General features: G+C 43.7%; 1 protein-coding gene across 9 annotated transcripts in view; it reads left to right on the top strand.

Moving 5' to 3' along the window:
- The window catches only part of UNC13D (unc-13 homolog D), a 56,498-nt gene that overhangs the window by 13,011 nt on the left and 15,492 nt on the right, over window positions 1–27,995 (top strand). For 7 of the 9 annotated variants that reach the window (XM_083725642.1, XM_083725645.1, XM_083725643.1 and 4 more), the window contains 20 exons: window positions 211–269; window positions 10,046–10,078; window positions 12,599–12,706; window positions 13,941–14,000; window positions 14,613–14,679; window positions 14,861–15,053; window positions 16,863–16,907; window positions 17,153–17,224; window positions 17,388–17,457; window positions 18,425–18,529; window positions 19,422–19,514; window positions 19,721–19,824; window positions 20,669–20,786; window positions 21,654–21,778; window positions 22,693–22,783; window positions 23,231–23,287; window positions 23,640–23,737; window positions 24,573–24,624; window positions 25,971–26,101; window positions 27,403–27,523. In XM_083725642.1, the coding sequence (XP_083581768.1) occupies window positions 10,046–10,078; window positions 12,599–12,706; window positions 13,941–14,000; window positions 14,613–14,679; window positions 14,861–15,053; window positions 16,863–16,907; window positions 17,153–17,224; window positions 17,388–17,457; window positions 18,425–18,529; window positions 19,422–19,514; window positions 19,721–19,824; window positions 20,669–20,786; window positions 21,654–21,778; window positions 22,693–22,783; window positions 23,231–23,287; window positions 23,640–23,737; window positions 24,573–24,624; window positions 25,971–26,101; window positions 27,403–27,523 (1,743 nt within the window). In that variant the 5' untranslated portion in view covers window positions 211–269. Of the gene's footprint in view, window positions 1–112; window positions 270–6,197; window positions 6,403–10,045; window positions 10,079–12,598; window positions 12,707–13,940; window positions 14,001–14,612; window positions 14,680–14,860; window positions 15,054–16,862; window positions 16,908–17,152; window positions 17,225–17,387; window positions 17,458–18,424; window positions 18,530–19,421; window positions 19,515–19,720; window positions 19,825–20,668; window positions 20,787–21,653; window positions 21,779–22,692; window positions 22,784–23,230; window positions 23,288–23,639; window positions 23,738–24,572; window positions 24,625–25,970; window positions 26,102–27,402; window positions 27,524–27,995 lie in introns of those variants that run through there. The other 2 variants (XM_083725638.1, XM_083725637.1) reach the window with 2 other exon arrangements.

The following is a 27,995-nucleotide window of genomic DNA, read 5'->3' as shown; positions in this document are numbered from 1 at the left end:
ACTGAGTGATTACAGTTTTCAGTTTCATCGTGCTGCAAATTTGGCTTTTCCCAGCTCAGTGTCACTGAAATACCATAGTTTTGCACAATAATCATTTGACCAAACTTTCCCCAGACCAACCTACTTCACTTTAGGCTTAAAAGAAGGAGGGAACCACATTGAAACCTCTTTTTGTCTTTGTGTGTAAAATTCTGCTCGTTTATTTTCTAGGTTGCAATTCACAATAAAATCAAAGGAAGGACTGAACTACAAGACAACCAACACAAGAGGTAAGCACATATTAAGCTGCCTTATACTAAGTCAGACCATTGGTCAATCCCTTTCATTATGATCTACACTGACGGGCAGTGACTCTCCAGGGTTTTAGGTAGGCATCTTTTGCTGCTGAACCCTGAGACACCAGGGACAAAATCTTGGGATCTGCTATTGCGTAGACGTATATAAGATTGTGCTGCGCGGTTGCAGTCCTTCACACTTATCTGGGAATAAGCCCTGTTGAACTCAGTGGGACTTGTTTCTGAGTTGCATAGGATCCAACTTTTAGCCCTGTTTTAAGCAGAGTTTGCTTTCTCTGTTACTTCATTTACAACATTTAGGATGAATGTTACTGCGGAAGCAGCTTTGGCACCCCAAAATTGGTTGAACTTGAGTTTTTTTGTCATAGTAAAATATTTACAGGCTGTGGTTGTTATTTGAGAGAGCAGTAACTTACAGTATTGCCCCATTTCACACAAGACTGTGGCTCTTAGCACAAACAAGCAAATGTGGTTTTCCAGAGAGAAGGTTGCTGCTGCTGTGGAATTTAACACCTGGGTGACTGACTGTGTGTTTGTGTGTGTGTGTGTGTGTAAGGGATATAGACATTTTTTGTTTTCTTATCAGGCCTTCAGTGTCTTGAATCACTGCCTGTTACTCAACTGTTGAATGGCACAACTTTTCTCTTAACTGTAATACCATGGCAGAAAGTACTTTTCCTACTAAATTAAAAGCTTCCCCCATTGAGAACCAGTGTGGTGTGGTGGTTAGAACAGGGATGGGGAACCTGAGGCCCTCCAACTGTTGTTGGGTTGCATTTCCCATCAGGCATAGCCAGTATGGCCAAAAGCCAAGGATGAGGGGAGCTGTCACCTAGCAACATCCCCAGGTTAGAGTATAAGACTAGGATAGGCAGACCAGGGTTCAAATCCCCGCTCATCCATTAAAATTCCCTGGGTGTCCTTGGGCAAGTCACTGCCACCCTTCTTGTCCCCTATTTGCTCCAGAGAGTTTGAGGGACCAACAGAAATAGATTTGAGGGCATGGGGGTGGGGAGAGCGAGAGGAAGTTCCATTGCACAAGTAGAAGTCCTTGCACTAATGGGATGGCTTCATTGGATACAACCCTAAACGTCTGTCAAAAAGTGGTTAAGTGCAGGAACTTTGCCTGGGGAAAAAATGTGACAATCTAATTTAAGACCTTTAGGATTTATTTTTGTTTCTTTCTTTCAGCTATATTAAGATTTTCTGATTGGTAGAATTAGCACGTGCAGTGGTCTCTGCAATTCTATTTATGAAATGTGTGCCAGAGGTGGTTTTTGCAGCTGGATGTGGAAGAGCAAATAGACTGGCAGCTCACCTAGTGTGAGAGGAAACTGTCCTAATACATGTATTCAGTGACTAGCCTTTTTCCTTGTGAGACAAAAGAAGAAATGAAACTTCTTTCAACATCAGTGTTTCCTAATGCAGTTCCTCCAACATTGCCACTTATAGTTTGAAGGAACTCCCAATTTAAACAAGCTACTGCTAGAGGGGAATAATTTGGGTAAGCAAAACATAAGACATGAGCGATGAGGAAGTAAAAGAACCCAGTAGAGTGGGGCTTTGTGAACCCTCAGCATATAATGACTGCATAGCTGTGAGAGGATTTCTGGAGGCTTCTACACAAGGCCGGCTCAAGATATTTTGCCTTAAGCAAAGGACCAAATGGTGCCCCTCCATTCCATGTAACAAAGACAGCCAGTGTGATGGTTCAATCTTACTTCTATTTGGGCAATTAGACAGCATCCTCCAAAGCTGCCCCACTCTGTCTAATGTTGGGCCAGCAGGACAGAGACGCTAGGACAAAGACAGCTACTACACAATACTATGAATTTCAGTGACCTAGCTTTATTCTGGCTGTTGCATATTGCCTAGACAAGGTTCCTCTTCTACCTTTTTTTGTTTTTGGAAGTAATAGCTAAAATTAGGGTGTCTGACATCCCGTTTGTGTTAAGGTAAAAAAAAAAGGTAAAGGACCCCTGGACGGTTAAGTGCAGTCAAAGGCGACTATGGGGTTGTGGCGCTCATCTCGCTTTCAGGCCGATGGAACTGGCGTTTCTCCGCAGACAACTTTCCAGGTCATGTGGTCAACATGACTATACCGCTACTGGCACACGGAACACCATGATGGAAACCAGAGTGCATGGAAACACTGTTTATATTCCTGGCGCAGCAGTACCTATTCATCTACTTGCATAGGTGTGCTTTCGAACTGCTAGGTTGGCAGGAGCTAGGACAGAGCAACGGGAGCTCACTCTGTTGTGGGGATTCGAACTGCCGACCTTCCGATCGGCAAGCCCAAGAGACTCAGTGGTTTAGACCACAGCGCCACTTGCGTCCCTATATCCCGTTTATGTAGCAGATGTCCATTCACACAAATGGTGCTTCTCCCTCCTGAATTTATCCACATTGGTGTTGGGGGACCCTCTGGAACAAAATGGGGGGCACAAGGGCTGCAGGGGAAGAGAGGAAGGTTGCATCAACTTGAGTGATGTAAGTTATTGCCCTGGAACGTCACTTCTGAAATTTTAACAATAAAGGTCTCTTTTAAAATTTGCTAGTGCTGCACTAGCAGAAACACATGAAGGTGGCATGTCAGGCTATGTGAATGACTAATTTTCTCTATGGGATTTGTGGTTGGTTGACAGCAAGTAACCTCAGCAACTGCAGTGGAAAACACACTGGCATTTATAGCCAGAGCTGCCAAAGCAAATAGATGGAAAATAGAAGCTATTGGAAAAAGAAATTATTTGAAGCCATATTTTAAACGGTGCAGACTAATTTTTCATTTAATTAAATATGAGGAATTGCCAGGCTGGATTTCCAAAATGTATCGGGTCTTGCAACAACAACACTGGCTTTCAGTTTGTTTCTAGGTACAATGCAAGGCGCTGTTTGTTACCTCAAAATCCCTTCGTTTTTTGTGGCCAGGGTATCTGAAAGACTGCCTCCTCCTTATGAACCTGCCTGTAATGTAAGATCAGATTCATCGGCCCTGTTGTATGTCCTATCTCCAAGAGAAGCTAGGTTTATGGGACAATTGGACAGGTCCTTTGGGCAGCATCCCATTATGGAATTCCCTCACTCGGAAGGTGAGAAAGACTAGCTTCATCTTCATTTAGTTTTCAGAAAGCCATTAAAACTTCTTTGTACCACATGGCTTTCAGATTATTATAAATATAATCAACTTTTCTGTTGTTTTTTAAATGTTTGTTATAATACGGCTTTAAAGTTTTGAGGTAGAAGTTTATAAATCTAAGTCACCATCTTCCATATTAAACCGCTCCTGCTTTAAAATCAGTAGATGAGGCCCTCCTGATGGTTCCTCTTCAGGATGAGGTACATGATGTGCCCACCGAAAAGGGCCTTTTCAGTGGTGACTCCTCATATATGGAACTCCCTCCCTAATGTGGTATGTCTGGCCCCATTTCTTTATAGTTTTAGGTGGTTATTGAAGACAAAGCTTTTTAGGCAGGTATTTGGAGGAGGACAGACCTGATTGCTGTTGCTGCTATTAGTAACTGTTTTAGTGATTTGTTATTGTGTTGTTTTATGGATTTATAAAATATACATTTGCTCATTGTAAACCAACTTGTGCCTTGTGCATAGAGTGGTATATAAATTATATTGTTTAATTAATTAATTGTTGCCTTGGGGGCCCATTTTTGCCCAAAGTGTGGTTCATAAATATTTTTTACAATAAGCTAAAAAAATTAAATTGGGTGTTGATGGGGACTAGAAACATGCCAAGTCTAAATACGACACTGAATTCAGTGGAAGTATCACTGCTATATGCCAAGTCATTTAATCTTCCTTTCTCTCCTCTCTATGATACTTCAAAGAAAGAGGAAGTGAGGTCTCCAGTCTTGATAGCAAGCTTTTAGGATGGCAGTTGATGCTGGCAAGTGATAATAACATGCAGTTATATGATGGACTACAATCTGATCAAAGTGCCATTTATGTGAATAATATATCTTCCTGTTTCCCATCAGTGAACAGAAAGACGTTGTCTCTAACCCTCAGGGTGTCTCAGTCATAAACCAGAGAAAAGACTGCTGCTCTTTGTCAAGTAGAGTTCCAGATATATTCTCCTTTATCCTTTTTAGAAAACTGAAACAACTATGAGGTCCGATTTTAGTTCTTGATGTACCGTACAGCTGAGTTTCAGTGCTTAAAAAGAGTAAAATGGAAGTTTCTGCTTGTTTGATGCAGATAATGCATATTTCTTCCTGCCTGTTTCAGTGAGGCAACGTTGGCTTTGAAACCACGTACTTTCTTAGATCGTAAGAGCTGTGTCTGTTCTTAAGTAACAACAGCAGACACAGTTCTTATTGGTGGATGTGTGGGGAAGAAACTTCATACATTAGATTCTTCACACAGAATGAAACTGAGTGTATGTCTTTCTACGCTTCCTACTGTGGCGTGGGAGGAAATGGAGGCAGAGACCGAAAGGTTACTCATCACAACTCAGAAAGCAGGTACTGTGGCTGTGTACAGAAGGCAGTTGGTAGTGGAATCGAGGCATCTTATATATATATAAGTTCTTCACATCATCTACACAGTGTTGTTCTTATGCAAATGACAGCCTGCCCTTTCCACCCCCGTTCAATTTGGATTTTCCAGATGCATGGATGGTGAGGGAATGGGCAGTGGAGTGGGGGATAAATCCAACCTAAAATTGCAAGTTAGCCAACTGTGGACATACTGGAGCACATTGTGTGGGAGGTTTTTTAACATGTGTGGTGATGTTTTGCTGGGTGCCATCTATCATGACACATCCTGCTTCTGCTAGTCAGGTGCTCCTCTGTGGGCTGCTGATGGGGCCCACATGACACACAGATTTGTGTGGTATTTTTGACCCACTATTTTCTGCAAGTCTGGTATATAGGAAACTTGTATCTCAGAAAACTTGGCCGTGTGCACAAGACACAGTGCAAATACATCCCATCAAGTACCACTCACTCGTGTGGATGGGAATCATGGGGATGCACTTAATTTGCTAGTGTGTTGACATATGTGTGCAAAAGCACAAAAGAGACAGATCTCTGTGACCCACATGGTGAAGGTGTGGGAGCCATATGGTGAACTGGTGAAGGGAAATGCTTTGCAGTTAAACCTGAACATGATAGAAGAAGAAGAAGAGTTTGGATTTGATATCCCGCCTTTCACTCCCCTTCAGGAGTCTCAAAGCGGCTAACATTCTCCTTTCCCTTCCTCCCCCACAACAAACACTCTATGAGGTGAGTGGGGCTGAGAGACTTCAGGGAAGTGTGACTGGCCCAATGTCACCCAGGTCACCATGGTCACCCAGCAGCTGCATGTGGAGGAGCGGAGACGCGAACCCGGTTCCCCAGATTACGAGTCTACCGCTCTTAACCACTACACCACACTGGCTTGCTTACCTAGGGAGTTTTCTTAGCCCTGTAGGAGTGCAGGACCTTTGCATACATCACAGGTGTGGGGGTAAAATAAAGAGGGGAAGGTAGCTTCTCATAGCAGGTGAAAGGATGGGAGAAAGCTGCTGATGAATGGTTCAGTCTGTCCTTGCCAGGAGGACTAAAGGATATGTGCTCTGTTTGGGATCTGAGAGTGCTTCCTCAGAGGTCTAAGCCTGTCCTTAGCACATGGGGATATGCAGCACTCATTTCCAACATGAATATGAATTTGTTTTATTTGTGCAGAGGATTTATGTTGCACCCCTGTTGGTGTAACTCTCAAGGCAGCTGAATGCATAATCAAAGAGAGGGCGATAAATTTGTTTTGAACCAGCCACCAGTGTGACAGAGGTCTCCACATGCTCTAGAGAAATGACAACTCAGTAACTGTGAAGGAGGGCCGGGTACATTTCCGTTTGCTGTCACAATGGTCAGAGTGTGATAAAAGAGTGTGGTTTCCTCTTAAGCATGTGAGAGCTGATGGGAACACTGTGCTGGCAGGGACAGACTTCTGAGTTCAGGGTTCAGCCTCTGAAGAGTATATACACTCTGGCATCTTCCTCCACTTGCTCAGGCTTTCCCTATTGCTCAGGCCTTCCCTAGACCAGCCAAGTATGGAGGCTGACAGAGAGACCCGGGTGGGGGAAACCCCTGGGAAAGACAACAAAAAAGTATGTAGTCTTTTCTTTCACTTTAGAATGTTTTTTAGCGGCTAGTTACAGCTCTTGCTTTTCAATCTCCTCCCTTTCATGTTCTGCTTCAACCTGCTGAGATACTGAAACCTTTGGGGGTGCTTTAGATCCCATTCTTAAATTTCTTAATATATTTCTTCTAAAGAGCTTTTTAGGTTCACAACCACCCGTTAGGGTAGGTTAGGCTGAGAGGCCATGAGCTAGTTAATGAGGATTTTGGACCTGGATTTGTTACATCAAGCCCAGTACTCTAAGCTACTGGTTCTTACCTTGAGGTCTAGCTTTGACCTACCTTTTGCACGGCAGGGGATGAGATGCCCAGGCAGTTGCAGTCTTGGAAAAGAATAGTGTGCAGACCACATGAGCCAGATCGTGAAGGAACATCTAAGGGCTTTTTGCTTCCTGATATTTGTCAAGTCCTTGCATAACATTTGGTGTAACTTGTTAATTTTGCATGTGCAAAATCAGCTAGCGTTAAATACTTCCTGGTGGTGGAGTTCCTCCGAGTGGGTTAGTTGATGAAGGAATGGCCCTGACAAATAATATCTCCACTGTCCATAGACAATCATGCCACATTTTCTTGCAGTAGCTACCCAGGGCTTAACAAGCAGCTAGTCTCTGTTCATCAAGCAATTTATAACTTGTTGATCTGATCTAGTATCCTTTCCCTCCTGTGGTCATTTCTAATGCCTTGCAAGTTAGGAATTGGGAGGAGAATTCTATTGATGCAAACCTGCCTTTTAAATTCCTAATCAGAAAACAAAGACTCATTGGAGCAAGTCTTGTTCTTGCTGTGCCGTAAAACTCCTTTCCACTTCCTCACCCCCCTGCACTAACCAGTTACGGCTGTGGTTATGGCCTGGTGTGGTTCTCTTATTTCCAAAAGAAAGAAAGCACAACTTGCGAGTCAGCAAGCAGCAACTCACAACCCTTTTTATAGTGGTGTTTGTTTTTACAATGTGGAAAATGTCTGACGGGGATCTTAAAAAAACTAAATCCATATTTTAAAAAACCAAATGAGCACTCAAACCTGGAAAATGTAGAGAGCACACAGCAAAGCTGCTAAAAATAACACACATACCTCTCTGCCTCTAAGACCAGATGCGGAAGTCAAGGCATCAACATCTCTAGAACTTGGGTAGGCAAACTAAGGCCCGGGGCCAGATCTGGCCCAATCGCCTTCTAAATCCGGCCTGCGGACGGTCTGGAAATCAGCATGTTTTTACTTGAGTAGAATGTGTGCTTTTATTAAAGATGCATCTCTGGGTTATTTGTGAGGCATAGGAATTTGCTCATTTTTTATCCCCAAAATATACTCCGGGCCACCACAAGGTCTGAGGGACAATGGACCGGCCCCCTGCTGAAAAAGTTTGCTGACTCCTGCTCTAGAATGTTTCGTAATTGTTTGAAAGCCATTGCTGTTGACTCTCTCTTTTCTTCTTCTTTGGCTTTATTGAAAAAAAGATTAATTAGGAAAGGTATTAGATCTTCCTAATAAAGCAGAATGATATATATATATATATATATATATATATATATATATATATATATTAAGAAAAAATTCTTGGTTTTGCTTATGTATATGTTGCTGACTTTGATAATGATTTTGTGTGTGTGTGCTGTGTTAGGTTTAAAGTTGTAATAAAGTTCTAAAAAACAAATGGAAGGTCATGATCACTCATGGTGGGTGGAACATACAGGACAGAATTAGGAAGAAACATTGGCACATGTCCTAGTTGCCTTCCAGGGCAGTGCTCATGATGGCCTGATTTTGTGTTGAGGGGGTATTGATTGCAACCAACCACAAGCTGCAAATGTGGGTGGGGGTGGGTATGCACCACATTGTACCCTATCCACAGTTTTACCTGATCTTCACCCTTCCCTCTGAAGCATTTTTCTCCTGACTACCAGGACAACTCTAGTGAAGCTAGCATGCTTATGTTAGCTACAGACTACAGTGGTGCCTTGGGTTACAAACACTTCGGGTTACAGACTCCGCTAACTCCGAAGTAGTACCTTGGGTTAAGAACTTTACCTCAGGATGAGAACAGAAATTGCGCGCTGGTGGCAGCGGGAGGCCCCATTAGCTAAAGTGGTACCTCAGGTTAAGAATGGTTTCAAGTTAAGAACAGACCTCCAGAATGATTTAAGTTCGTAACCAGAGGTACCACTGTATTGTGGGAGCAATGGGTGCGTGTGGAATTGGTTTCCTTCCACTTTCCTTGCGCAGGACCATTATTCTATACATACAGCACTTGCAGTGTTATCTGCAAATTGGGAGGGTGGATAGCTGTTAGCTGTAGTTTATAATGATGAATTGTCAAGGCAGCCAAATCATTTTCTTCCTGGAATACACTTTGGGAGCATTGCGTACTCTTGCTTTTCAAACCAGGTTCACAGACTTACTAGTGCATCTTTTTAATACTCCTCATTAACTTGTCTGGGCTCTTTAGAATTCACATATATAATGCCAGCATTTATTGCTCACTTTCTCCAGCTGGTGATTCCTCTGGCTGAGGACAACCTCCCAGCAGTTTTCTTGTGCAGTACATTTGCTGGGCAGACAGTCAGAAAAGCCTCGTCTTCAGTTTTCTGTCTCTTGTGTAAAGTACACAGCAGACCTATGAAAGGAAATCATTTCATTTTCAAGCTACTGTTCCCAATCTTTTTACCATGGTAATGTGTCAGTAGTAAGGTTGCTCCAGGTTTCCTTCTGTTGTGCCCAATCCCTGTAAGATTGCTTGCAATAAACGTGAATGCCCATAACCCATTGTGTTTAATAAAGAAAGTGTTGTTGTTTACAATATACTGTGAAATCATGTGAATATTACAGAGGAGTAGAGCTGTTTTTTTGTAAGAAAATGTAAACTTTTAGGGTAGTATCCAATGAAGTCGTTCCATGCGTGCAAAGACTTCTCCCTGTGTAGCCCCTGGACCCTTCCCATAGCTGCTCCAGAGGGTTGGGGGAAACCCCAGAACAGCTTAAAGGGGTGCATAAGGAGAGGGAAGGAAAATCCCATTGTGCATCCAAAAGTCTGTGTTCGACTTTATTGCATGCTGCCCTTAATTCACGAGACAAATAGCGAAATTTTTACTGGCTTTTGTTATATTCTAAAAGTTCCTGAGATGTATGTCTACCTGAGAACCTAGATGCCCTGCCAGCTTGCTCCAGATTTTGGGAAATGCTCTGTGTACTTGGTGTTGGGGAAAGGATCTCCACTTGTACTTTAAGGCACCCACATCTCTATAGAATGTTTTGTAATTATTTAGCATTGTTTGAGTGTTAAAAAGGAGAGTAATTGTCTTCTGCTTTTCTTCCCCCTCTGTCTTTATTGAAAATAAGATTTATTTGGGAAGGTAGAGGACTTTTAAATATGGCATAATGATTTTTTAAAAAACTTGCTTTTGGTTATGTATATATTTCTGATTTTGATGATGTTTCTGTGTTAGTTTTAAAGTTACAATGTGGTAAGCATTTGTGGTAATGCATTTGCCCCATTTTGGGACCCCTCCTGATCCATTCTGCTGAGTAAGACCCTACATTCCTGCCTCAAAGTCTTACTTTGACAGCACCACTGACTACAGCTTGTCAATGAAAGTATTTTTCTTTTGTTTTCCGCAGATGGACCTGTCTCATAAATTCTCTAAGAGAGAGGTAAGAATATAACATTCATTCCTAATAGTATACAATCAAAGAGCCCTGGTGGATCATGCCAAATGACCACTAGTTCAGCACCTTTATTTCCAACAATGGGCACCCAGGAGGCTGTGCACACATCATGCGTTTAAAGTGCATTTCCTCCCCCAAAGAATCCTGGCAACTGTAGTTTGTTTAAGTTCCTGAGAATCTGTGAAGTGGAAACTAGTTTCCAAGAATCTTTGGCCGGAGGAATGTGCTTTAAAAGTATGGTCCATATGTAGATGCCTCTGGAAAACATACAAAGAAGGGTTTGTAGGTGTCCTGACACCTGCTATTCAGAGACCGTATTATATGCCTGTGTTCTGAACCTAGAAGCTTCATTTAGCCATCACAGCTTATAGCCATTAACACATTTTCCTCCAAGAATTTGTCTAATCCCTTCTATAAGTCCATTTAGTTCATTGACTGCCTCCACACCCTCAGGCAATGAATTCCATAAGGTAATGATGCATTCTGTGAAATAGTACTTTCCCTTTTTTGTGTGTGTGTGGCTGGGTTCTACAGCCAGATTCAGTGGGTGAGCTCGAATATTATGTACTGTTTTTAGAAAAAGGGAGAGATTTGTTATCTCCAATCATTATGCCTAGGTATCTAGCTGTTGTGAAGTTGTTGTTGTTGTTGTTAATTACCCACCCTTCACTTGTAAGGCCCTCAAGCTGGTTACAACCGTTTAACATACAGTTTAAAACAGTTTAAAATCTTACAAATAAATAATAATAAAAAGATGGGTGGGTCCTAAAAATGTCTATCTCAGGTGTCAGAAGCAGAGGTGAAGAGGTGCATTTCAGCATGAAATAAAGCGTGAAACCAGGGCGGATTTGATTTAAATCAAATTGATTTAAATCACGATTTAAATCATGATTTAAATCACTAGTCAGTAAGACTTGATTTAAATCACTAGTCAGTAAGACTTGATTTAAATCATTTTTTTTTTACAGAAAGACTAATTCTTGCTGGTATAATCTTAATGTTTACAACCAGATGAAGGTTTAATTTTTGGAATAATAAATTTAGTTTTTATTTACAGTTTTTACAGTTATAGAAAAAATTACTGATTTGGTTATACTATTACAAATACACTGACAGATAATTATGAAATTATTATGAGGCTTAATAAGTTAACTATTTATATTTGGACAACTTTTCTGCTGTACTTTATTGGAAGAAGAAAAATTATCATTTCCTTAATAATAATTTAAACAATTTATTTAACTAAAACAATAACATTATAGCATATGTATCCATGTTCGTTAACTGCTGTGGTTAAACTTTTTTTTAAAAAAAAACCTTAGACTGAAAAACTTAAAACAAATCCTTATATCCTGATGAATAGCCTTTGGACTATAATGTAACTTAAATAGAAAGCTATCTTTAGAAAGATTTTCCCTCCAAAAGCATTTTATTTTTTAAATCCGATTTGAATAAAAAATCCATTTAAAAAAATATATCATTGATTTTTTTTTTATCCACCCTGTGTGAAACACACCCACACCATACCATACAGCCTGGAGCTGTTTCCTGTGCAGAGCTCCTAGTTTGTTGTGGCAGACTGTCAACTTCACTGTGTTAGGTTGGTTAGTGTGACTGTAACTCCTGATCATCGTTGCTGCTTTGCTCCATCTTCCCATCTTCTTGGCAAGCCCAGAGCTCAGGAAGCAAGTCATCCAAAGCAGCAGGGGAGCTGTCCATCTATAGAGACTCTCTAGCTGGACAGCTCCCATCACAGACAGCAGACAGAAGATGAGTCACAGCAACTGCTGGGCACCAGCTGGGCAGCTTTATTGCTGATTCTACTTCTCCAACCCCAAACTAGAGCAGCAGCAGCAGGGCGCTGATCCAGAGCACATATTGTTTCTGGCTTCCTTCTCCTTAGTAGCACTAAGAGAAGGGAGGCATTGTGTTGTCAGATATATGCTGCACTTTGCACTTTCTGGGCTGGTTCTTTACTCAGATCTGCTGCTGTTTCTGCTCCTGGGGGATTTTGAGGATCTAGCATTGGAGAGTAGGGCCAGTCATGGTGTATTAGGTTCTTTCTGACTGGGGCAGCTTTCTGGGTGATGATCTCGACAGTTGCTGGGGCACCAATGGAATCTCCCTCCTCCAAGGTCCTGTTGGCATCAGTCTGCCTTGAGACACAATAGGCGTGCCTCTAGAGCTGAAGCCAAAGTGCTGTGTTAGTCTAAAAGGAAGGGAGTTGGTCATGGCAGGTTGGAAGGGGGTTCTGCCATGTGATAATTGGTTCGAATCAGATGGCCTTCTGGCTACTTCCACTTCTCTGGTTCTACATCCTGAAATCCAGCACTGAGATATGTTAAAATGGATTATTAGTATGAAAAACCCTTCCCTTATGAACAACAACTTTATTCTGTTCAAGGTTCCCTTTGGTTAACCAATCCACAATAAAGTAAGAATACAGGGACAGTAACCCAGAAGACTTTGGCTTTGTTTTGATCTGTTTCTAATGTGCTGTTGCAGCGCACCCTGCTATATGAAGAGGTCCTCTACACCATTCTCCATCGCTTGGGCAAACCAGAACTTAGCCATGTTGCTGATCCAGATGAGCTGTACACATATGTGCAGAAGGTCAGATGAAAGCCAAGTCCATCTTGTCTCATTAATATCCAGCCTAAAGTCTGGCATCCATCTCTGTTTGGGGTTGTATTCTTGCCTTGCCCATTTCTTTTACTCCCACTGCAAGAAATGACTGTCAGTTTTGTTAATATCCCCACCACCATCACACCCACAAGACGTCCCAAATGACATCTTGAGGAAAGTGTTTATTCTCTGCTATATTGAGTCCATTTGTTAGAGAAGAACTGCAAGCAAGTAATGGTGACGGTAGAAGCCAACAGACAAAACTTTACTTGCTAGGCTTCATTCCTTAAGAAGGCCTGATGTTTGAGAGGCCACCTAAAATTGGCTTTTTCAGAAAGCTAGTGGCTAGGCTTAGGATGTTCTGCAGTAGATAATTTTGGTACAACTTGCCTTAGAAAATAAACAGCAGAAAGATGTTCTGTCTGCACCATATTCTGTGTCCTTTCCCAGCCCGCATTAATATTTATTTAAAGTTGGTGCCATTTGAAAGATGTACTAACCTTTCCTCAGCATCCCTTTTCTATATCTGGGTATTATTGCCTCTTCCACCATCAGGGTTCCTTTCTCCTCTCTTCCTTTTAATTTCATAATTTGATATTGTGGATACCCACCTCTTTTTAAGGTGGCTTTAACAATTCCTTGCTACTTCCCATTCCCACAGAGGGTTATGGTCCCCCTTATGTTTTGCAATAAAAGTGATATTCAATCAAGCAATTTGGTCTCTACTGGGATGGGTGTCTGTTTGGGCACCGAATTGATGCTGTTAGAAAGACAGCCTCTAAAGCTGACCCAAATAGCCTGCTGATCCAATGATCAGGAAAGATGTACGCATGGAGAATGTGCAAGCAGCTATCCTGAGACATCAAGGGGCAATGAAAACTGAAGCCCTAAGAACTGTAACAAATAGTTCTTCTTTTAAGCCAAGCATGGGGAACCTGTGGCCCTCCAGTTATTGTTGGGACTCTAGTTCCTATCAGCTCTTGCCAGCATCGCCAGTTGTCAAGGGTGATGGGAATTGTAGTCTGGAGAGCTATCAGTTCCTCAGCTCTATTTTATGTGTAATCTAAAATAATCCATGTCAAGGCTATAAGGGACTACTTAGCATGCCTGCTCGATGCTGTCTCCCTTCACTGAGCTCGAGGCGATGGAACTTGCCCCAATTCATGCAGTATTATAAAAACAAGTAGGTCTCTAATTATTTCTTTTCCAATATCTCAACCAGGCCTTCAATATGGATCCAGAAGAGCATGATATTCTACTACAGAGGGTCAAAGAGCTAGAGGTAAAGTCTAAGGGGAGGAGAACTCAGAACTTCTTTTTATCTGGGCCTCATAACTCTCTCCAGACCACACCTTCTCCCTAGCCATGCCCCTCACCAGCTCTGCTTCACACACACCATGAGTGTTTTTCCTAACTGCTTGCGCTTGCTTGTTCTCTGGCAGAATGACAAACATGGCACAGGTCTTACAGGTCACCGCAGCAGCTCCCTTGCTCCCCCATGTCTCTGGTCCTATGCACACCAAGAGACAGAACTCTTCCCCTTAAACTCCCCTGCTAAATGCCCTTGCAGATGCCCCTGTTTGTGAGGTCTGGTCGCAAGCTCCCAGGATCTGCAATGAGCAAAATTTGACTGCTGCTGGTTGCTAACTCCTCCCTCAGCCTGGCTTCCTCTCAGTTGTAACTCCTCCCCCTCAGATCCTGTGTTCCCACAGAGCCATCAGCCACACACACACACACACCCCTCAGGCTCCAAAAGCTCACTCTTCAGTCTCCTCCAGCAATCCTTGTCCCTGTTTGCAAGCTCCCAGGATCTGCTTTGTGGATCTGTTCTGTGCTGTTTTTGAAGGATTGAATGACTCACAAGTTAAATGTATTCTTTCTATTTCTTCCACAGAAACCAATTTTTTGTCTTAAAGCAACTGTGAAGCAAGCCAGGGGCATTCTGGGTAAAGATGTCAGTGGTGAGTGTACAACTCAAAGAGACTTTTGAACCTAAAAATATGGTTCCTCCTTCAGCTCAGGATGGGCTTCTCCCTGTAAAACACTGAGAACATTTTCCAACTCCCATCCTGCTGGTGGTGATGGGGCCTTAACATATAAAGTGATCCCTGTACGTTTCAATAGCTACTTCTGTGCTTGCAGGATTCAGCGACCCATACTGCCTCCTAGGGATAGAAGAGAAAACTCGGGACTCTTCCACCACTGGTGGCTCCCATCAAGAGAACAAAAAGCGATCAAAGGCTGTGGTGAAGAATCTGCTCCCTGAAGACCAGACTCACCGCACCCAAATAATCAGTCAGACTCTAAATCCTGTGTGGAATGAAACCTTTATCCTGTACGTCTTGCTTCCTTAAGAGAGTGTGTTTTGCTTCTGACAATTTGGGGTGCTTCCTCTTCCCAGTCCTTGCAGGAACCACAGGCAAGAACCAGATCTCCAAATCTGCCTCTCCTGTGTATGTAAGCATCGCCCATGAAAGTAGCAAGGGGGTTGGCAGCTGGCGAAAGTAGTAGTATGCAGGTTATCCTTATTGGAGAAGTGATTCTCTAGTAATTTGATGTTTTGCAGCATGGTTTCAGGCCACTGCCATGAGATCCAGACTAATATTCAGCAGGGTGGCAAACCCAGAGAAAGTGGTTTGTTGCCCTATGAGAAGATCTGCTGCTGTTTGGGTTGAGGGTGACTCAGATAGATGAATATATATAGCTGTCTGCAAATCCAGGACAATTCTAAAAATAATGCCTATAATCAGCTGGTTGTCATAATGAGGTATGGTTGTTTACATATGGCTGTTATGGGGGCTGTTTTGCTTTCATGGTGTAATGTATTTATATTCATGTTTTCAGATTTGTTATGTAAGTTTGCATGGAGACTTTCAGGTAGCAAGTGGCTAACAAGCCTAATATATAAATAAATCCTTATGCATAGTGTGCCCTTCACCATATGTTCACAGGGCAGAAATGCATCACGTTAAAATCGTAAAATAAACAGTGAACGCTATAAAATGTCAAAAGAATAAAACAAAACATCAGCAGGGTATAAAAGCAGGTGATTAAAATGATCAGGGTGGTTCCCAATATCAGCAATTTCCAAAGTTCTGGGGAAAGAGGTACCTCTTTAGCTTCTGGTGAAAAATTAGCAATGCATAAACAGCAACAAGACCAAAAATATGAAAACAGTGCTGTATTGAACTCTCTAAGAGCACATATATCAAAATATAAATAATGTTACATATTGCACTGTGTTGCTTAATTGTATCAGAAGACAGAACCCTGGTTGAAAGTTCGCTTTGACTAAATCAATGTTTCCCAAACTTAGGTCTCCAGCTGTTTTTGGACCACAACTCCCATCATCCCTAGCTAGCAGGACAAGTGGTCAGGACCTGATAGGAACTATAGTCCCAAAACAGCTAGAGACCCAGGTTTGGGAAACACTGGACTTAAATGGTCCGTTTACATCCCATCTATTTAATTATCTGGCATCCTTGGGAAGAGTGACAACACCACATTCTCCAAAAGGAAACGCACCCAAGTCCTTCATTTGCATTACTGGCTGATAGACGCTCTTTTGCCTGTGCAGCTGCTTATTCTTTGGTATATTGTTAGCTGTAATCATAAAGTAAAGGTAAAGGTAAAGGTACCCCTGCCCGTACGGGCCAGTCTTGCCAGACTCTGGGGTTGTGCGCCCATCTCACTCAAGAGGCCAGGGGCCAGCGCTGTCCAAAGACACTTCCGGGTCACGTGGCCAGCGTGACATCGCTGCTCTGGCGAGCCAGAGCTGCACACGGAAACGTCGTATACCTTCCCGCTAGAAAGCGGTCCCTATTTATCTACTTGCACCCGAGGGTGCTTTCGAACTCCTAGGTTGGCAGGCGCTGGGACCGAGCAACGGGAGCGCACCCTGCCGCGGGGATTCGAACCGCCGACCTTTCGATCGGCAAGCCCTAGGCGCTGAGGCTTTTACCCACAGCGCCACCCGCGTCCCCCCCAGCTGTAATCATAGTTCGCTTTAATTGCAACATTATTTATTTTTTGGTTATACGTGGGCCACTTTTCAGTTTCTTGGAGGAAAGGTGAGATAAAATTGGAGTGAATTTTCAACTGCATATTCTTTGCATTAATAAAATGTTCCAATTTTACCTTCCAGGGAGTTTAAAGATATAGAGAACGCCTGGTTACATCTAGACATGTGGTAAGTAGGGTTGGGTGTTATTCCTCACAGCACTTGTACCCTTTGTGACATTTGAATTGTATGCCTGCAAAGATCTCTGTGGAGTTGGTCAGGTCTAACATTGCACCCTTACAGAAATATACCACTCTGCTAATGTCAGTCCATCTGTCCAGAATACTAAATTGTCTTTTGGCTGACACTCTTCTCATTTTGTTTCCATCTCTTTCTCTGTTTCGCTTGTACATCTTTAAATCTGTTTCTTGTAGGGACTCGGATGATGATGTCGAAACTGTGCGCCACAAACTGGGAGAGTTGACAGACCTCCATGGCCTAAAGAGGTTTGTACTAACCATGGACCTTTTCATGTTAATCCAGAGAGGCTATTGGACAAGCAAGAAAAGGCATTTAAAGAACAAAATGGAACAATATTCTGTGCTCTTCTGTACAAGAGAAGTCTCCCCTTGCCATTTCACCCTCTCTGGTTTGCTTTTTCCTCTCCAGGATTTTTAAGGAAGCTCGCAAGGACAAAGGGCAGGATGACTTTCTGGGGAATGTGGTACTTCGCCTGCAGGTGAGGAAGGGAAGAGCGAATTTTCATGGCAATGTTTTACCTGTTGGCATCCTGGTCTTCCTTGAGCCATGGTTAATCCTCACAAATAATTCACATGTCATAAAGTGGTTAACCAAAACTTTGAGTTAGGGAGGTGGGATTCTCTATGTGTCTCCTGCAAATGCGCATGTGAGATTGTTTGGCATGTGGCTCCCAGAGGGTTGGTTAAGGATAAGTGTGGCTGTCAATCAAAGAAGTTTAATTATCCCTGCTTTAGATAAAGAAAGCCGTCTTGGTTCATTATTATTTTTTAAATCCAGTGTGGTCCAGGGAAGATGGGACCTGTGTGGCAGCTGGCATGGTATGTGCCACTAAAAGAGATCCAGATTCCAGAGTTGGTTTTTGTTGTCACTCCAACCTCACTGATTGGAGGGATCAGGTTCAAATCTGTAATTTACTAAACTGTAACCATAGCAACAAATTGATTAAACGCTGCAGTCATGTTGAAAATGCGTGTTCTGCAATCGGAATTGCTTTGTTGTGTTTTTCAAAAAATACATTTATTTAATTTTTCACAATGTATCAAAGGCTATAATCCAAACCCACTCTGTTTTGGGCATGGGGCGTATGTGTTGGCTTCTGCCCACAGAGTGACAGCTCCCTGTTTCACCCACCCAATGCGTGGGTAGAAGTGCCACTGGCAGGATCCCTGCCACAACATCCTGCAGCAAGCCCTGAAATGGAGGATAGTTGAGCCAGTCTGAGATCTGCTGGATCCTGAGCTGACCCTATTTCTCTCCCATGAGGGCATTGTGCCCAATCTTGGCCCAATCCCTGAGCCAATTTCAGGCTGGTGCAGCAGCCGTTTACCAGGGTTTGGATGGCAGCCTAACACAATTCAGTGGAGATGCCTCTAATTCACCTGCCTGAACTATCCTAACCTCTCTTTTCATCATCTGCCCACTGTTTTCTCTCTTTGTTTGGACAGGACCTGCACGGCAGAGACGACCGCTGGTGCAGGCTGGAACCTCGCACAGAAACCTACCCCAACCGAGGACATTGCCACCTGCAGTTCCTTTTTATGCATAAGAGGGTAAGAGAGTGGCCCCTTACCATTTAGAGGGCGATATGAAGGCAGCTGGGGAGGGGGCTCTGAACCACGGGCTGCAGTCTTCAACGGTTAGGCTGGCGTGGCATCAAAGTGCAAGGCTTTTTCTCCTGTGTTGTTACCTCCTGCTGGAGGTTTGCCTGACCCAGTCTTTGGTTACCTTCCCAAAGGTGGTAAAGACTTTACCCTTTCAAATGTCATTCAGATGTTCTGAAACTGTGTTGTTGTGCTGTTATGGCTTATTATAGCTCTATTGGGAATTGGTCTTTTACTAGTATGGGCTTTGTCTCATATATTTCTACCCTGCCTTGGTTATACATCTCGGAGGAAGGTAAATGAGATATAAGAGACACTTTGTCAGGTGTTCTAATATGGGTCAATGTTATGATTGAACATGTAGAGATCAGCAATCCCCAGTATTGTGGGAAAGTGTGTGTGCAACTGAGCCAGCTCTGTCGTTAGGCAGAGTAAGGTGCCTGCCTCAGGCAGCTGATTTTTGGTGAAAGGACAGCAAATGCTTATTTATTGAATTTAGTAATGTATTTTTTACTGCACTCTGTGAGGGGAAAACTACATTCCCAGGATTATTTTGGGGAAGCCATGTGCTTTAAACATAACACTTGCCTGGAGGAACAATCTTCCCTCACCATGTGCTGTTTCAGGGGTTATTCTGAACCCCTTCCAGTCAATTGAGGGAGGCAGAAGGCATGTAGGATGGAGGAGAAGAGGGAAGCCCTCATTTCGCTAGCAGAAGTCTTTGTGTGGGCTTCCACTGGTGGGGCCCAGTTCGTTGATTCCAGTCTGTGGTACGTATGCAGAGAACACCCTCTTCTAGCGCTTTCTAAAAGCTGGATGCCTGACATTGTTTCCTTTCTAGAGAGCCACCTCAGCCAGCAAGACACAGCCAAGCTACACAGTCCACCGGCACCTTCTTCAGCAGATGGTTTCTTATGAGCTTCTTCAGCACCAGGTAAATTATGGACTTGACTTGGTTACTCCCTGTTTCCTTCCATCTAGTTCAATAATCTAATCTAGGTAAGTGGCGCTAAATGGAAACTGAGCTTCAGCAGAAAGAAGCACAAAGCAAGAGTCTCACAGAGCAACTGGTTGCTAGAGCTTCTCAAAGCAGTCATGATGTCAACAGGACTGCTACAGTCTCCTTCCTTTCCCTTGCAGGTGGGCAGCACTTCCTGGAATGGGGAGTTGAGCAAACATGCCAGTACAATCTTGTATCTGCATGCTACACAAAAAGATATTTCAGACTTCCACCAGGTTATGGCGTGAGTATCTCCTGCACTCCTCCACCCGAGGCAGCAGCTATTGCCATGTGGAAGTTACTTCAGCAATCAAATGGGATTAGGAGTTAGAACTGTCACTATTTTCGGGTGGGATTCAATCGCATTCCAGCAAATTCGGGTTATAGTTGTTTGGGAGGTCTTGCTTAGTAAGTCTGCTTCCCCCAGAAGATTGGATTTTTTTTTCTGATGTGAACCAAGTTCACAAAGGAAATGCACTGGAGTGTGTGGGATAACACTGGCTTTGATGCAAACTCATCTAACCTCCTCACAAACAAACCAGAACAAATGCTCATTAAGTATCCAATGTCCTCTAATCTCTTTGTACACAAATTGAGATGGAAGTCATCTGATGGTGCCTTTAGTCACAGATGCCTTCTGCTGATTCCTCTGTCAGTCCTAGAATCCCATTCATGAGCTTGATTCATTTCCATATACTATGCACGCATTGTGACCCCACCCTTCTTTGAATAGACCTTTCCAGAGATATTTACTATTGACAGAAGAGCTGTCTCCTCTCCCATCACTTAGCAGTCTCAAATAACCAATTTCAGCTTCTTCAACCTGGAGGTGGCACAATGGGTCAGTGCTTGTGGCTGTCAACGAGAAGGTTGATGGTTCAAGTCCACTCAGGAACAGCTATGGACAGGGTTCCTGCACTGCAGGGGGTTGGACTAGATGACCCCCAGGATCCCTTCCAACTCTATGATAATTCTACAAAAATCTAAATTCCACCCCGAGAGACATTAAGAAAACCAATCCCCCGTTTTCTGCAAAGAGATGAAGAGATTTCAGTGCTTATTGTGTGACTTCTCCTTCCTTGACACAGGCACTGGCTGGCTTACAGCAAGCTCTACCAGAACTTGGAGTTTGACAGCAGCTGCCTGCTTCACCAGATCACCAGCATAGAGTACCAGTGGGTGGAAGGTCGATTAAGACAGGAGCAGGTAAGAAAGAGACCTGGAATTGCAAGCGCTAGTAGAGTAGAATATGCCTGTCCAGCCGGAGACAGCCTTTGAACCATGTTTAACCTAAAAGGAGTTCCTGCTAAGTCCCCCATGTGGACTGATGCTGCAACACTTATGTACATGAATACTTAAGCATGCAATAATGGCCACTACAGTCATACCTCATGTTACGCTTGCTTCAGGTTGAGCGTTTTCAGGTTGTGTCCCGTGATGACCCAGAAGTACCGGAAAGGGTTACTTCTGGGTTTCGCCGCTTGCGGATGCGCAAAATGATGTCATGCGCAGAAGCGGCGAATCATGACCCGCGCATGCACAGACGCGGGTTGCATTCTGCTCATGTTGTGAACGGGCCTGCGGAACGTATCCCATTCGCAACCAGAGGTACCACTGTACTTGGCACCTCTCAGTGCTGTGGTTGCCCTTTTCCAGGTTTTTCTACTTTCTCGTGTCTTTTTGTTCTGCTTTTGGGTCATTTTGGAAGATCTGTATGGCTCTCATTACCGACAGAGGAGGAGGAAGGGTTGGGGGTGAAACCAGCTTTGAGGTGTAAACTGCTTTGAGGTTTTGTGAGCTGCTTTGAGGAGTTTTAAATGTCTGACATTTTAATATGTTTTTATATTTTTTCTGGAAGCCACACAGAGTTGATGGGTGGGGTGTAAATAATAACATTATTTAAATTAATCAATCCTGAGTGCTTTCTTTTCTCAACACAGCCTTTGATCCTTCTTGGGTGACTGAGGGGGTGGGTCACTTCTCTCAAAAGGTACTTCTCACTAGGTCTGATTGATATATATATATATATATATACACACACACAAATGAATAAATATTTGTTGCTTTCCTCAGAATGTAGAACTAGCCGACTCCTTTCAGTCCTTGCTGGCTTATGGGATTTCTCTCATCCGGAAGTACCAGATTGTCTTTCCACTTTCTGCTCCTAATTCTACAAAGAAGCTACAATCCCTGCTCAGGTGAGCTGTCACAAAGCTTCTCTATGAAAAGGGACCACAATCAGCCCTCCCCACACCTTGGCTTAGGAGAAAAGAGGCAGAGATGTGTATCATATCTGCATACTGATGACACGTCAGTCCAAGCCTACAGAGGATTTCTCCTTTTGCATCTGTATAGATGCTAAAAATATTGAGGGATAAGACAGAACAGTGAAGGACGAAAAGGATGGAGTGTAACAGATTACCCAGAGTCATCTTCTGGAATGGCCCTTCCAGAAGGGATCAGCACCACTGTAACCCCATTCGTCAAACTCCTAACCGAAGGTGGTCTTTAAGGGTGCTAGGGTTGATGTGTGGAAAGCCATTAAGAGCCCTGCTAGAAGAGAGATCGCAACTCATGTGTGATAATAATAATACATTTTTATTTGTATCCTGCCCTCCCCAGCCAAAGCCGGGTTCAGAGCGGCTAACAAGAAGTAAAAATAGCACAGTACATAAAACCACACAGTCAATGAATTAAAATACATTCTAAAATCAATTCAGAATCAAATTAATGGCAACCATTGGGTTAGAATTCTATGAGGATACAGAAGAAGAGAGGGGGTCAGACTGTGCCTTGGCCAAAGGCCTGGTGGAACAACTCCGTCTTGCAGGCAGATTTCAAGTCCCGCAGGGCCCTAGTGTTTTGTGACAGAGCGTTCCACCAGATCGGAGCCACAGCGGAAAAAGCCCTGGCTCTGGTTGAGGCAGCCTAATCTCCCTGTGGCCCGGGATCTCCAACATGTTTTTATTTAAAGACCGTAAGGTCCTCTGTGGGACATACCAGGAGAGGCGGTCCTGTAGGTTCGAGGGTCCTAGGCTGTAGGAAAATAAATCCTAAACCTTTATTCAAATAGCATTAAACTTTATCAATGCTTTTTTTCATTGCCACACAGACTCTTGGTGCAGATGTGTAAAATGAAAGCCTTCAGAGAACTTTGTACAGAAACCCCTGACCTTCAGGAAATGGTGACAGAGGCACTCAAGGTACATGGCCACTGGGCCTTTCCCCCCAAGCTCGCATTGAGATATTGAGGGCTTCTATATTCCTTCCTTCAGTGTGGAACTGGAGCTAGAAAATGGTTAGTCTAATCCTGTTTTCCAAAACTGACCACCAGTGCTGGGCTTTGGGTTGTCTGTGACTGCCACCCTAGAGAAATCCATTCATCAGCTTTTCTTCAGAGAGTCTGTTCAGCAAGTAGCATTTCCCAGAAGGCTCAAAAGATCAGTCTATGACCCCAGAAATTTTCTCCCTGTCTTGTGTGATCTTTGAGTATCTGGCACAATGTAGTTTCCAACCATGGCCCCAGATAATACACTGTTCAGATGTGATTGATCCCTGACTTCACATCTGAACGTGGACTTTTAATGGGCTTGGAAGCATGTGGTGGAACATGACTGTAGTACTCTTCATTCCTTGTCCTGTTTTCTCAGACTGGAACAGCAGAGTGGTTTCAGATGAAGAAGCAACACCTGAAGCCAATGGTAAAGGTATGTGTGTGTGTGTGTGTGTTTTAGTTGGACAGAGCTTACACTGAGAGCATGTTGCTGGGTTGTTGAATTCTGCATCTCATAGATTCTGGGATGGATGAAAGTAGGCAATGCTTCACACATTGCATTTCTTGTCCATATGGATAGACCCTGGATAGAACCAAATGAGCACTCATTTGCAGTTAAATGTAACCCAGGCAATTTCAGATAAGGCCACCAGCGCCTTCCTTAATCATTAGCTGGCAAGTGGCAGAGGTGAAATGGGGGGTGGGAAGATGTTGGCGATATGGCATACTGGCACTTACCACCTCAAAAAAAGCACTGCCTGTTCCCTTCTCCATTCCTTTTGCAGACTATGGAGGAGTGCGGGAAGGCCCTGGTCACTCTTCTTCTGGAGGTGAATGCAGATCTCCAGCGGAGCCACAAAACCTATAACAAATATTTCACCAAGTAAGTCTCTGGAAGACATTTTTCTGTTCCCTGTTTGGTCTCTCCGCTCAAGAAATATGTCCCAAAATCTTTATTCAGCAACAGAAGGTCCAATCGGTTGAGACCAAGCATAGCAGAATCTTACCCTAATGTTATAGTTGCCCGTTCTTCCCAGGAGAATTAACTATTGTTTATTTTAAATATTTCTTTACTTAAACACACACACACACACACACACACACACACTTATGTATGCATGTATCGCCTGACTAGTTATCATGAAGTCAGAAAGAAAAGTTTTACCGTCAAATTTAAATCTGGTTAGGCATTCAAATTGACTTATTTTGTACCACTCCCCGGCCTAGAAATTTAATCTTTTGATGTTGTTTAAATCTCTCACATCTGCAATTCCTCAGAGATTTCTGACATTTTTAGCTACTGTTTTTGGATACTTTTGAGGACAGGGCCTCTCCTTATCCTTCCTCAAAATGGACACAGGAACTTAAGAAGAGCCTCCTGATCAGGCCCATACCCCATAAAGTCCAGCATCCTGTTTTCACAGCAGCCAAGCAGATGCCTGTAGGAAACACACAAGCAGGACCCCAAAGCACAAGAACCCTTTCCCAGTTTCCAGCAACTGTTGGCAACTCTCAGCATGAATTACTCTATGTAACCTGCTTGCCTTTTGGTTGACAGTTCTGGGGCCCCAGCTTGATTGGTACTGAAAGGGGCTGGATCTGGCTCTGGGCCTCTAGCTGTAGGTTCCTTATTACCGGGCCTGAAAGAATTCAGTAATACAGTGTCTTGGCACATTTCTGACCACCTGTTTCTTCCTCCTCCTCCTCCTCCTGTGTAGCACTGTCAGAGTGGACCTCTTCTCAATTGCGTATCTCGAAATGCAGGCGCAGGTGAGTAGCTGCTTTGTGGGTCAGCTGTAAAGAGGACTCCAGTTCTTTTATGTGCCACAGCAGTGGTGGAAGAGACTGGGGAAAGGATGAAGCAGTGGCTGCCTCAATTTTTATTTTTATTTTTTGTCATAAGCAAGAACTCTGGGCTTTGTCTGCTAGTTCCAGTGGGTGGTGAGATTCACCTGAGTCTTATTCACGATGAAGCTTCACTTGCCCTGAACCAGCTATGTTCATGTTTCATCTCAGGACTGGTTCACAGGTCCATTTCATCTTGGCTTTGAATCAGTGTGTGTGCCAACCAGCCCTGTGAGTACATGCAGTCCAGCTCAGGTGCTAAGAGACCTTGCTTGTTTTTGGTGTGAGTTTCTGGGCATAGCTTCTCTTGAGTGTTTTGATGTTGTAGATGCTCCGGGAACATATTTACACCATCAGTCATTACACACTGATTCAAAATGGGGTGGGGTGTTTTTTTTCCCAGGGTGTTTTTTTTAATGTAAACCTTTTTTTTTGCAAATAAGCCCTGAGACAGGTCATGTGGCAGATCCATTCAGGATTAATGTGCCACAAATGTGTGCAATCCTTCAGGTTCTTCTCTAGGTGGAAATGCTCTGTGGTTATCCTTTCACTTCATGTGCCTATTGAAGGTTTAGGACGTTGGGTGGAGTGCCCTGGTTAGCCTATGAAAGAGCCTTTTGCATGTTTGGGACAATGGCATCAATTAAAAAAGAAGGCATACATACATCCTCTTTGTAGACTGAGAACCCTAGCCATTATGGACCCAATTTTCTGCATTGTAGAGGTTGGAAAATGTGGGGAGAGAAACACAGGCCCCAGTATGACTCCGTCCTTGCCACCCTCACTTACCTGGCAGTGACGGCCTTAATTCCCAGGCAGATGATGGGTGGTGGAGGAGCAACAGCTACAATAATAGCAAACCATGCAGGGCTTGCATCTGAGCAGGATACTTATTGTGACAGTCCTGACCAAGCTTCCTCAACCTCAGCCCTCCAGATGTTTTGAGACTACAATTCCCATCATCCCTGACCGCTGGTCCTGCTAGCTAGGGACCATGGGAGTTGTAAGCCAAAAACATCTGGAGGGCCGAGTTTGAGGAAGCTTGGTCCTGACCGTGCTCCTTAGGGCTGGGATTTTCCAGTACCTGACCAGTTTTGTTGTAGGCCAGCTGAATTTTTAAAATGATAGTTTTCAAAGGCTACCCAAAGCACAGCTTATCAAATGAGTCTTCCCTGAGTCAATAGGAATGGCTGTTTGCCCTCTGGATTGCAGGGCCTGCTGCATGCTCACCGGTTCTCATTGGCCCACTCTAGTTTTTGTTGCCATTCTAGGTTTCCCATTATGTCAAGGAGCAGCTGAAAAAGATTGACAGTGGCATGTCCCAGCTCACAGCAGAGAGTCTTTTCCAGCTCTATCTCAGCCTGCAGGAACTATATCGCATGAAGGACCTTGTGTGCAACAGGTGCTGACCTCTTTGAAGGTCAAAGCTTTTGCTTTCAGCCTTGGGTCTGTTCTTATGGCTACCACATGGAGGCTCCTTATCCATTTCACTAGAGTGTGACCATTTCTCTCTCTCTCTCTCTCTGTGTGTGCATTCTTGTGTGCTTATAGTGTTATGAGTTTGGGGCGGGAGCAGGCTGCATGTGAGGTCGTCCCAACCCCTGAATCCAGCAAGTGTTTTTTAAAAAATAAGCCAGGCTATCTTACTGTGTGGGCCACGGGTTGCACTGTTGGTTAAACCACAGAGCCTAGGACTTGCCGATCAGAAGGTTGGTGGTTTGAATCCGCACCACAGGGTGAGCTCCCGTTGCTCTGTCCCAGCTCCTGCCAACCTAGCAGTTCGAAAGCACATCAAAGTGCAAGTAAATAAATAGGTACCATTCCGGCGGGAAGGTAAATGGTGTTTCCGTGTGCTGCTCTGGTTCACCAGAAGCGGCTTAGTCATGCTGGCCACATGACCCGGAAGCTGTATGCCAGCTCCCTGGCCAATAAAGCAAGATGAGCGCCGCAACCCCAGAGTCAGTCACAACTGGACCTAATGGTCAGGGGTCCCTTTACCTTTACCTTATCTTACTGTGTGTTGAAGTGATTGCCTGGGTGATGGGCCATTAAAGGAAACAAAGGAAAGGGGGCTCTATGTGAGATAGCAAAATAGCAAATGTGCGGGTCCCCTCCCTCAACTCAGAGATAGTTAGAAGGACAAAGCCTGAGTTTAGAGTTGAAAGTGGCAGTGATGTAACCTAGAAGTAAAGCAAAAAGCTGGAGAGGGAGTTAGATCAGCACCCTGAGAGCAGTGTTTGATTTCTGTTTGAATCCAAGGCTTGTAGCTATTGGGAGAAACAAGATCCTTGTGGGGCATTAATGCTGCAAACCCCCCCCATCATAAGCTCGGGTTGTATATATGTGCAAATAAACCATAGATCATAAAGACACCAGTCTCTGCTGTGCTTCATTAACATGATGGTATTGCAGCAGTAAAGCTGCCAGTACATTTGCAAAGCTATGCAGGGTCCAGTATGGTTTCAAAAGGAAACATGAACCCTGGAACCCCTGGAATCCTGCACAGCTTGGAGACTGGGAGTGGTATGCAACAATGCACAAGGAAGGGCCTGTTGGGACAGACTTGCTATTGTTGCCCCTGACCGGGATGACTAATCCATGGAGCAAATTCAGGCAGAAATTTAGCACAAGTTAGATGACTTAGTCTCAATTATTGAATCTGCCGGGTTAAGTAGGTTCTGGTTTTGTATCTTTTCTTTCCAGGGAAGGTCCTCTTGAACTGACAAACTACCACCAGTGGTTCAAGGAAGCCATCCCCAAGTGGCTCCAGAAGGCATACACCATAGCCTTAGAAAGGACTCAGAGAGCTATCCAGGTAGACCAGGTAATGAATGGATCCTCATCCAGGGAAGGGTCAGTTTTTATTGCTTTCAGCCATATGGCATTCACATAAAGAGGCTCCTGCATTAACAGGTGACTTTTGCCAATAGGTGACTGACTATTCTGGTGAGATGCAAAGTGGGATTAAATCCCAAAAGGAACAATGTGTGCAAAATCATTATCATCACTATTAGGATGAAGACACATTTAAGCAGTGCTTTTTTTCATTAAGAAAATGAGAGAGGTACTCTCCTTTTCCTACTCATATTGAAATACTACCTCTCAATGAGGCCAAACCTAGATTTACAAAATGTTTAGCGATATGCATACGCCTGCACTGTCCCCCCCCCCCCAGGAAAAAAGCAGTGCATTTAAGTAAGTCCTAATAGCTACTTCCACTGGGCCAACATCACTGAAGTAAGTGGAGCATTCTAAATTAAGTGATCAGAGGAACAGCCAGCCAGGTGTGAAAATCT

Source organism: Podarcis gaigeae, assembly GCF_964106915.1.
Source record: "Podarcis gaigeae genome assembly, chromosome: 2".
NCBI lineage: Eukaryota > Metazoa > Chordata > Lepidosauria > Squamata > Lacertidae > Podarcis > Podarcis gaigeae.
Note: the sequence above shows the minus strand (reverse complement) of the source record. Positions and strands in the feature narration are given on the sequence as shown.